The following is an 11,237-nucleotide window of genomic DNA, read 5'->3' on the forward strand; positions in this document are numbered from 1 at the left end:
CCTTCCTTCCTTCCTTCCTTCCTTCCTTCCTTCCTTCCTTCCTTCCTTCCTTCCTTCCTTCCTTCCTTCCTTCCTTCCTTCCTTCCTTCCTTCCTTCCTTCCTTCCTTCCTTCCTTCCTTCCTTCCTTCCTTCCTTCCTTCCTTCCCTCCTTCCTTCCCTCCTTCCTTCCCTCCTTCCTTCCCTCCTTCCTTCCCTCCTTCCTTCCCTCCTTCCTTCCCTCCTTCCTTCCCTCCTTCCTTCCTTCCTTCCTTTCTTCCTTCCTTTCTTCCTTCCTTCCTTCCTTCCCTTTCCCTCCCCTTCTCTTTCTTCCTCTTCCTCTTTCTTTCTCTCTCTCTTCTAGTGGAAACTCCACCTCCACCTTACCATACAAGAGAACCGCCAGGAATCCACAATGGACGATCAATGGATGCAATAGCTGAAAGTCAACTAGTGCTGTCTTTGCCCAATGGAGGTAAATCTGCCGATGGAGAAGCTGAAAGTAAATAACCATTTGTGCTATTCTTTACATAAAAACTGTTAAGAAAACACATTTTCATTTTAACAAGGTTCAGTGTTCTGTAATACTAGGTTTCAGGTGGTTTGTAGTAAGGCTATGTACTAGAGCCATCCACTACCTAGCAGAATCACTAGATGTAAGAATACCATGTATTATGCGCAAAGTTAGAGTTTAGACCTTATTTGTATCCATGTAATATAATAGTTAAAAAGCTGTTAATGAAAACAAGCACTGTTATCTACATTGTAAAGATAGACATATCAAGCACGGTGGTGCAATATAACACACAAAAGCATTATCCTTATCAGAACTCATTTCTTTATCACCTTTAGCTCTGGGTTTCAAGTACTTTAAAGCCTTGTATTAGGGGCCTTTTTGCTGCCATCTTGGTATTAATGTTACATTACTGGCTGGCTGGAAAACAAAAGTACATGCTCTAGAGAAATACCAAAATATTTTTATGGAAGACCAAACTCTTTGTCTTCTTATAAGAATGCTTTAGTGGGAGAGGACATGGATGGTCAGAGAAGAAGGGTCTGAGATCCTCCTCACAGCCCTCAGAGAAACTTAGTGACCTCTCCAGCATGGTCTCTGCTGCCTTTGCACTAGTACTGGCAGGTGATGCCTCCACTATTCAAAGCCCATTACTGCAGAGTAGCAAGGGGAAATGGAGTTCCTGTACTGGGTTTTCCTTTGGCTTCCCACTACTGCAAAGGAGAAATTGTCACTGTTCTTTTAGTCCATCATATTGTATTCTTAAAGAAATGTAGTTTATAGAATGAGGACTGAACATTGCACATATCTGCACATTAAAAAATTATTGCCAGCCTTCTGAGAAAAGGAGGAGGCTGTATGTAGCATGGAACTGGAGCAGAAGGAAGATGAGTGGATAGCGCTAATTACAGATGGATACACAGAATGACCAGATAATAATAAGTTATCAGGCACCAATACTTTTAGATAAATTGTCAATCTACTTTAATCTCTTTATCATAATTTACCATCCCTGAACACTATCCTAGTGAATATTAGCTAGAAGTTTATGAGAGGTTATGCACAGAGGTGCTCTGGGGGCAGGAGGGCTTGCATGCCTGTGATGAGCAGGGAGGATAAGGTTTCCTACTAATTCCTGGAGGACAAATAAGGCTCAGAGATTCTGTTACATTTTTTAATCTTTCTCTGTCTCTGACTTAGAAAACCTGGGCAGGGGTAGTTCCAAAAGAAATTACCTTGCTGACAATTCTGCTTATGATCCCACATGGAAGTGAAAAGCCCAAAAGCATCTAAAAATTGGGAGTGGGGGACATGATTTTTTTACTTCTGAACTACAGAGTTTGGTATTAGGCTGAAGGCTTGGCTTAGTTTTGACTTACTTTGAGCCCATCTGTCATCCCTAGCTCCTGCTGGTGTGCAGAGCAGATGTATCCGTTACTATTTTCAGTGTGTAGTTTGGGCCCCAGTTCAGGAAGGAATGTCAGTGTACTCAATTTAATGCAATGGAGTTACCAATTTTAAGAAGAAATGGGGCTCCTGAGAGGCTTAGAGTTAAGCTGTTGCACCAAACTTTTGCATGTTTGGGACTTCAGTCAAAAAATTAAGAAGCAAGGGAAGCTGCTGTTGAAATAAAGCATGACAAAAGTGACTATTTAGATGAAGCAATGGGGGGCTGAGAGTGGGAGGGAGGAAAGAAAATAGGGAAGGATTGTTTAAAAAACATTACTGAGACATGAGCAGCTGACTAACTTCTTTTCCTGCAGACTTTCGGCCTGTTTGTTACGAGGAACCCCAACACTGGTGCTCAGTTGCCTACTATGAACTCAACAACCGAGTAGGGGAGACTTTCCAGGCTTCCTCTCGAAGTATCCTTATAGATGGATTTACTGATCCCTCAAATAACAAAAACAGGTTCTGCCTGGGTCTGCTCTCAAATGTAAACCGCAACTCCACTATAGAAAACACCAGGAGACACATAGGAAAAGGTAAGAGGAAATCCCTTCTCCTTAGGAATATTCAGAGCTCAAATGATCCATGCATTGCATTAACAAACCTATCTGATTTGTCAGATATGCTTGTCTTAAAATAAAACCTCCAAGGTTACTTCTGAAATAGAAGAAAAGCAGCTGATTCTTTTCTGACTGGAAAACAGTCAGCAGAGTAACTCCTTACAAAAGCTATTTACTTGGCCAGCAAGGAGAAAAATGTTGTTTATAGTTATGTGTTCTAATTTAGCAGTATGTATTTTCATTTTATTTATTAGAGCTTCTGGCAACTGGGAATATTGCCATTGAAATGCCACTAAAAGGATAATTGCTGGTGCCTCAGGGCTGGTTCTCCTCCCTCCAAATAACAAAGGGAGATGGATGAAACAGTAGTTGAGTTACTTAGCTGAAGAACTCTACCAGAGTTGTCTTTGTAGCTTTCCTGTCCCCCCTGTCCCCTGCTCCGCCTCCAGCTTCTGCTATCAGTCTGATTCCCTGCTTTGTCAACTTTACACCAGGAAAACTAAGGCTTGGATTCTCTCACCAATGTTTCTCTTTGTATGCTCCATTTCTGGCGTACAGCATGCAGGCTCATATGCTGCTGATGAGAGACCACACCTGGACATGCTTGGCCACACACTCGATCCCAGCTCATTAGGGCTGTGTAGGGCCTGATATTCTCCCATAACTTATTGTTGTTTGTGATGGTGAGTCAGAAGCCCTGTGCCAGACACTTCTCCATGCAGATGAAGCTTTGCATGTTCGGTATATCCAGTCTAGACTCATCGTGCCAACCCAGCCTCTCACCAGTAGCTGCCTGGGAATGTATTTCCCACTGGGCTAATTAACTCTAATTGTTCCACTCCTATTATCTTGTCAACCTCACCTCATTTCCCAGGCCTAGAGCAATATTTTAATTGGCTCTTCATAGTCTGGTGTTGAATGACTGAATATGAGGAAGCTCTGAGACAAATGTGATACAGTTTTTGCAAACAGCAGTGAACCTGAAGGCTGGTGCAGGAGATGTTGTGCTTCACTCTTGCACTTTTCTCTGGAAGGGAAAGCACTTGTGTTGCAGGTGCACTGTGTGAAGCCAGTGTGATACTGCAAGTGCCTGTCATAATGGTTCCTTGTGAGAAGGTGCAAATGTATTGTACATCTAGTTCTAACTTTAAAAAAAAGGCAAAGGTTCCCTATCAGCGTAAACTGTCAGAGGGATGTAGATGAAAGCTGAGCCTGGCCCTAAAAGAATGACAAAAGATCCCAGCTGTCTTTATTGCTTAAAAGTTCTTTAAAGTTCTACACTAGGAATCTGCACAAGGGAAGGAAGCAGGTTGCCCAGAGAGAAGCTTAGTATATCACATATCCTTGTTTTTACTTCTCTTTGCCTGTTCATGCAAATCTTAAAAAAACATATACAGCTGGAGTACAAGTGGCACCAGTACAGGCCTGCAGAAGAACACATAGCAGCTCCAAAAGCATGTAGTTCAAAGACAGGGTGGACAAAGATGAAAGCTACTGAAATGGATACAATTGTCACATGTTAACATGAGAAAAAAGAGTGAGTAAACAAGATTAGCTCAGTAGGATAAAGATATGTGATTGAATTGTCATCTAGTGTATCAGCGTGAAATGGTTTCCTGGAAATACCACATCAAAGCTAAAACCAATCCAGAACACAATGCAACATCTACTAGCAATTGGACCTGTTTCAGCAGTCAGACTTCAAGGACAAAAAGGGAACTTCTGATCGGCTCAAAAAGATGTGGATGCTTGGAGACTGCTGAATTTCCAGTTTCAGCATGGACCAATGAAATCCCACTAAAACATATGGACCCTTGAATTGCTCTTCTAGCTGCTTGTTTTCCTTGAGGGTGCTTTTCTCTGCTAAATGAATATTGAAAGAATAGGAATACATACTGATATTTCATTGCCGCTGTATTTATTGCTTTGTAAAAGTACACAAGGAAAAAGCAATTTGAAACCTCTGCTTTTGGGAGTGACATTGATTTTTTTGTTATTATAGCACACAGTTTGGGCAATGCCTTTCAAATGATTCTTTTTTCAGAAAATGTGTTACAATATACTTTGACAACCCAGCCTTTAAAATTTTTCACCTTAGCACCAAGAAGTGTGGTGACCCTAAACCAACACTTGAAGATTTGAAATGTGGCAAATAATTATGTTCTTATTCTCCTCTTCCTACCCTCTTTTCTTACTCTATCTGATTATTTCAGAAAGTTACATGGACTCCATCAAAGTCCTTCATATTTCAGTCCTTCCCTGTTATCCATTTCTATGAGAAGGAAAGAAGACATCGGTCAAGCAGTAGCTGTCTCAGTGTGTTGCAGCCCTCAGTGTCTGGCACAGTCGGAGCGGAACTGTCCCCTCTCATGTTCCCAGGGCAGCACCAGTGTGTGTTGAGCCACACCCCCACCAGTCGCAACTTATTTGGGTGCATAGAAGTAAAGTGATGGCTTGAAGACAGACTTTCAAGTTCCCACCTGAGTCACCCTGGAAGACTATGGGAGAACACACTTTTCCCAGATGCCTTTCCCACTCCCCTGAGCCCTTCCCACTTCTGTTTAGAGGCTGGTTTTGTTCTAAGCATGTGCTGCTACAGAATGATGAGACTGAGAATATGTAACCAGTCTATTTTTATGAAAGACACCAAGACTAAAGCTAATTACAACTGCATTATTAAAGCGTAGTTATCACAAGCTTTGCAGGCAGTCCACTGAGGCTCTGTGAACATGTACATTTGTATGTAAGCATTTGACCGCTGTACCTAGAAGAGAGAGGAGGATTTTATTTTTATTTAGTGGTGTTTTTTATGAGAACAAAGAACTGAGTTCTTCCACCTCTCTTGACCATGAGAGGAGTTCATTTTCCCCTAATCTAGCCATGTCAAAGGTGACTGTCTGGGCATTTTCACAGGGTAACTTGGCCCCTTTCAGGGTGTGGCTTCATGCTCACATTTAAGAAGACTGGGTCCCCATTGCCATGCTTGCACTGAAGAAAATCTCATTGCAAATAAATTTGGTTTCATTTGGTTTATTTGTTTTTAAGTTTATTAGCTTGTTCAGTTCCTCATTCTGGAGTCTTGGCCATTGCTGCCAACATGAAAGCAAGTGTGGGAAGAAACAGCAGGGTCAGGGTGTGGGAGTCTTTTCAACGCCTGCACAGACTTCCATGGGTTTAAGCTGGCTGTGAGCCTGAACTCTGTAGTGGATGGAGTGAATCATCTAGTCACAGTGCCTCTCATCATCTATCAGCTAGAGAAGGCATCTACACAATTAGCTTACACAAGATTCCTAACTTTAAAGTTGCTGAATTAGGCTAAGATAAATTCTCCCACCAATTTAGGTGTATTTTCATGCAAGCAGATATCCTTGGGAGATCAGAGTCTTTGAATATAGAAAAGTGCTTCCACCTGCACTTCCCCAAGGCACTGTCAAAATTTGAGAGTTAGTGTTGTTAAGTCACTTGGGCACTGAAAAGTTCAGAATAAAATCTGTCATTTTCCTCCTAAAGGTCACTTGGAACAGGATCTGACAAGTAAGCCACATCACGTAAATGCAAATACCCAATGCTGATGTGGCGGAAAAAGCAAAATACAGAAAAGCTATTTTAAATACACACCATTATGTGCTTTAATGGTATGCCATAGGATCCTCTAGTAAAATAATAGTGTGCAGTGAAGTGGGTCTTGGTCAGTGTGCATGCACTCAACAGAGAAAGTACACTTAGATACATAATGTAATATGGATATTTCAGTTCTAGGATAATTTTGATTCATGCTTTGTATATGGTTGACATGTTTGATATTTATGTATGTGTATATATGTATGTGTCGTCATAAAATACTGTCCTGTTGGGTAGAAGAAGTAAACTAACTTTCACTGAGAAACAAAGAAACATATCACCTTTCAAGACTTTTTTCTCCTAGACCAGCACCTCAAATTTATGTTTATAACATTTTCTTCTTAATGTTGGTGGTCTATTGTGCAATACATGGATACGCACACAAAGGTAATGTGTAACTATCAGGTATATGGAATGATCCTGGGCTTCTACGCCAGGATAAAAGAAAAAAGTAGTGGTATAAAGTGTGTTGTGAACAATGGAGAAATAACACACATCATATTTTCTTTTTCAAGGTGTTCATCTTTACTATGTTGGTGGGGAAGTTTATGCCGAATGTGTCAGTGACAGCAGTATTTTTGTGCAAAGCCGCAACTGTAACTACCAGCATGGTTTCCACCCAGCCACTGTCTGCAAGATCCCAAGTGGCTGCAGCCTCAAGATCTTCAACAACCAGCTCTTTGCCCAGCTGCTTGCTCAATCAGTCAATCATGGTTTTGAAGTGGTTTATGAGCTGACCAAGATGTGTACTATTCGAATGAGCTTTGTTAAAGTAAGCATTCTTTGTTTTCTCTTGCATTTCTCAAAAGGCAAATCCCATTACTTGCTAGCTTTGGTACAAAACTAGATCCCATCACATCCTTTCCAAGTGGGGATTTAGACACTCAACTTGAAAACAGCAATTCGGACTGTTTGTTTTCCAGTATTGCCTTAAACTTCTAGGTGCTTAAAATAATTAGTTTTGTGGTCAGCCTGGAAATTTCTTACATTCTAAAACTTGCGTGTTCCATAGGCTCTCTGTGGAAAGCAGGCAGAGAATAAATGGTAATGTTCTCCCATTGATTACACTAAAAGCTCAACTTGGAAGGGCTTAGCAACATGTAAATGTGCCACATGTCTTAGGCAGTTGGGATCTCTCATATTTTTACTGGTTTGCAATAGAGCTTGATGGAGCCATAGATCTGAGAAGAATGTCTTTATGTCTCTGGGCTAATTTACAGACTCACCAGTATTACAGGTTGATATATATAGTCTCAGCCAAGAAACACAGGGTACTTCTTGATCCCCCACTGAGCTTGCAGGGAATTGTTGTTTGCCATCTGCCTGATCCCTGGAAAAAGATTGTCATAATTTCTGATGACATTTACTCTGGCCAGTCACGCAATCAGAAGGGCTTTTTGCAAGCAGAATATAAACCCCAAAAGAATATCTGACCTTTGTCCTGTTACTTGGAAGGGATAGGAGGCCACCAAAACTATTACTGTTTTGATGCCTTTCATATCTGAACTTCACAGTCTGACTGTTCTGTGTGAAATCTGTCAGTCTTTGTGGGAGTTTCTCAAGTCTTCTGAATGGTCTTCTCATCAGAATGAGATCTCCTGATTCCTTTTAGCACTTAGAATTTACTTAGATGCCTATTGTAGCAACCAAACTCCAAAGAATGGTGGGTATTTCAAGATTGTCTGCGGGTGTGCTAGACTGACTCTCTAGTACTGCTGAGGAGAGCTGGCAGCAATGTTCAACCTGCAAACTAGAGAAGCTGCATCATTAGAAGCCTGTTGGTCCTGCTAGGTACAACAAAAAATGGCTTGAGTATGTCCCTTTTTCTTGCAGATTTGTTTCCATACAAATGACTGAATCAAGACAATTGAATTCACATCTAAGACACTGAAAAACTGCTTGAGGCTCAAGCCCAGTTACCTTATGTTCTACAGAGCAGATGAGTTGTGTCCCACACATCCTTCTGGTCTGACTTTTTTGAGCCATCCTTGGGAACCCATCTCCTTAAGTTCCTGAGAGCATTAAGATTGCCCTGTAACTTTTCCCAGGAGTCCAAGCCAGAATTGCCATGCCCATGACCATGCTGTTGCTTTGTTCTTGGGAAGGAACTGACATCTTGTTCACACGCAAACTTTAGGGGGAAAAAAGAAAGCAAGAAACTCAACAAACATAATTTTCTTTAATGGAAGACGTGAACAGGCACATTGTTTGTAAAGGCAGTGTAGCCAGTTACACAATATTTTCATTATCTCAGCAACTCTGGGACAGTCTCTTTGATGTGTTATCTGCCTCCATGCCCAGTGTGGCAGCAGAAGTGGTGGTGTTGATGCACTGTATAAGGCTGCTGCCATATTATCACCTTGCTTTGTTGAAACAATAGCAGCTACTATAGTGCCTCAGGCACCAGAAGACCAGTGCAAGGAGTTATTTTGAACCCTTTCCCATGACCTTTGGAAAATTGCTATGCAAATCTCATCTAGTTTTTTTATTCCTGGCCTGCAAATACTCTTTCCTGTACTCAAGTCTTCTCAAAATATTTCTTTCCCAAGGTGTGAGTCCCAGTGTGTTCAGTGTGGGGTCAGGAGTGCCCCTGGGTGTTGGGTATGCAGTGCAGACAGGGCATGTTGTCTGTCAGAACACACCCCAAGAGAGCCCCCAGGTGCAGGGCAATGCTGTGGCTTCTCCCCTGAATCATGTCCAAATACTGATGGCCACCTACAGCCCACAAGTGCTAGAGACCCTGTCCTACCCCACCAATGCCTGAGCTACCAGTAGGGAGACAGGGATGTGGAGGGACCAAGACATGAGAAACTTGCCAGGACTGTGTCATCTTCTGGAGGCAAGACATGGGACACAGGGAGGTAAATGTCTTGTCCCTTCTGATGCCCTTTGTGTGCTCATGGAGCAGCTAGGAGGAGCTCAGAAGTGGATCTATCATCAGGGAGAGCAGTCTTTATCCACTGCTCATAACCAAAGCAGGATGGCTGTTGGCTCCTCTCCATAGCTGTGTCAGCTTAATCACAAAGCGGAGAGTTGGAGAGTTTCTCAAAGCTGAGGTCCGAACTCAGCACAACTCCTCACACATTTCCCTGGGTCTTGGGGCTAAGGGGAAGACCCAGCAGACTCAACCGTGTTCCATGTCATGAGATAACTCAGTACTCTGGGACTTAGCTGGAGCCTGGGCTGGAGAGAGCTGTTGCCCACAGGAGGCAGGAAGGGCTGGCAGAAGCAATGGGACCCCATGGCGGTAGCGGTATCCTCTTCCTATCATCTGTGCAAAATACCACTGCAGCTTTGCGAGTTGTACTTACTTTATTCCCTCATTAAGAGAGTTCCAACTCTGGGTTCATTTTGACCCTGGAGGTAAAGGAGGCTACCTGTGACCCACGAGTGATATACATGGGTCACGGGGTCCTTGACCTCCTGGCATTTGCCTTGGTGGGGCTCCAGCCAGACAGCATCACTGGGTGTGTTTCGGGAGTTGCCAGCAGAGGGAGATGGCCAGCCGCCTGCATGTGCTGCCAGACTCTCCCAAATCTGGCAGGTTGTGCTTGCAACCTGCAACTCTTATTCCTCTGGATTTTTGATCCTGCCAGTCAGCAGAGCTGCGCCTGCTCCTCTGGTGTTCTCCTGGCTGTGTATCTTTATTGCAACTGAGCACTTACAACTTCACAATCTCAGAAGTGTGACTGCACTGGCATTTTATGCAAACATTTCCAGAACATCAGTATGAGATCCTCAGGCCTCTGGCCTGACAAATGCTCGGCAGTTCAGAAAAATGCTGCCTGTTTAGAAGTACTCTGGGTTTCCATGGGGCCATATCTTACTCTTCTGCTTTCTTTCCCCTTTTTCTTCATTTGGTAGCAATGGATTTTATCCAGACCACTTACTATGGCATCCTGTTTTGGTATTGATCTTAATTTTGCAGCTGAACATCTAAAGAAGTGGGCTCTAGCAGCCTCAGTTACCTGAGTTGTTCAGCACTCTACAATTTAGGTACCTTTGACAGGCATCAGTCTTAATATATCTCCATGTCCATTTTACATGACAAGAATACCAACCTGCCTAACTAGCATTATGATAAGTAAGACTCAGTGTCTGATCAGCATCCCACAAATGAAGATCCTCATCTTGTAGTGGGACTATGTTTTGCACATTGCCCTGTGGAAATCAGAGTTCAGTTCTGCCAGTGAGACAGCCAGTAAGCTGCAAGACTTTAGGCTGTGACTCGGATGCCTTGTGTTGCTGTGAAATCATGCTGCCTGCTTAGCAAGCAGACACTGTGCCTGACAGAATCATAGAATATGCTGAGTTGGAAGGGACCTAGGAGGATGATTGGATCCAACTCCTGGCCCTGTACAGGAGAATCACACCAGGTGCCTGAAAGCATCGTCCAAACACTTCTTTAACCCGAGACAGATTTGGTGCTGTGACCACTTCCCTGGGGAGCCTGTGCCAGTGCTCAACCACCCTCTGGATGGAAAACCTCTTCCTGATATCTAACCTAAACCTGTCTCTTGAGGCATGGGGACTTAGAGCTTTCTTTTCTTCCTGCCAGCACCAAATGCCCATCTTCTGTCAGATGCTCCATATCCCTTATGCCCCCAAAAGAGCTGGAGAAATTACTGCAGAACTTTCCACAGCAAACAGCTGGGAACTCCCATGGGAAAAGAGGACATGTTCAAGGATAGAAAACCTATGGAAAATATCTTTGCCAAGACTAAGTGTGGTACATAGGAACTGCTGAAATCTTCCACAGGTTTAGATAAATACCTAGAGCTTCTAGGATCTCAAACTCATAGGATGCATCTCTACCAATACATGAAGCAGTGTCCAGGATCATTCTAGTTCCTGCTAAAGTGTTAGGAAAGAGCCTGGCCTGCATTTCATCTGTGCCAGACAGCAGTCTGCCAGTCTTTCCTGGGCATGTCTCTGGGGTGCAAATAGCAGTGACCATTCTCTGTGGGTTGTTTGCAGGCAGACAAGCTTGGAAACAGGCCTTTCCATGCCAGTTGTTCTCAGGACCTGCAAGTGTGATTGAGATTTTTAATTTAATAGCATAGAGGAGCTGGTAATTGTGATAACAATGACCTTAAAAAGTAGCAAAGTTTCTAGA

General features: G+C 43.0%; 1 protein-coding gene across 4 annotated transcripts in view; it reads left to right on the plus strand.

The window, feature by feature from the left end:
• Positions 1-11,237, plus strand: part of SMAD9 (SMAD family member 9) — a 44,683-nt gene that overhangs the window by 25,438 nt on the left and 8,008 nt on the right. For 3 of the 4 annotated variants that reach the window (XM_071552576.1, XM_071552585.1, XM_071552594.1), the window contains exons 4-6: positions 342-479; positions 2,255-2,476; positions 6,637-6,893. In XM_071552576.1, coding sequence (XP_071408677.1) covers positions 342-479; positions 2,255-2,476; positions 6,637-6,893 — 617 coding nt within the window. The remainder of the gene's footprint in view (positions 1-341; positions 480-2,254; positions 2,477-6,636; positions 6,894-11,237) is intronic. The other variant, XM_071552604.1, reaches the window with a different exon arrangement.

Source organism: Pithys albifrons, chromosome 1, assembly GCF_047495875.1.
Source record: "Pithys albifrons albifrons isolate INPA30051 chromosome 1, PitAlb_v1, whole genome shotgun sequence".
NCBI classification, from domain to species: Eukaryota; Metazoa; Chordata; class Aves; order Passeriformes; family Thamnophilidae; genus Pithys; species Pithys albifrons.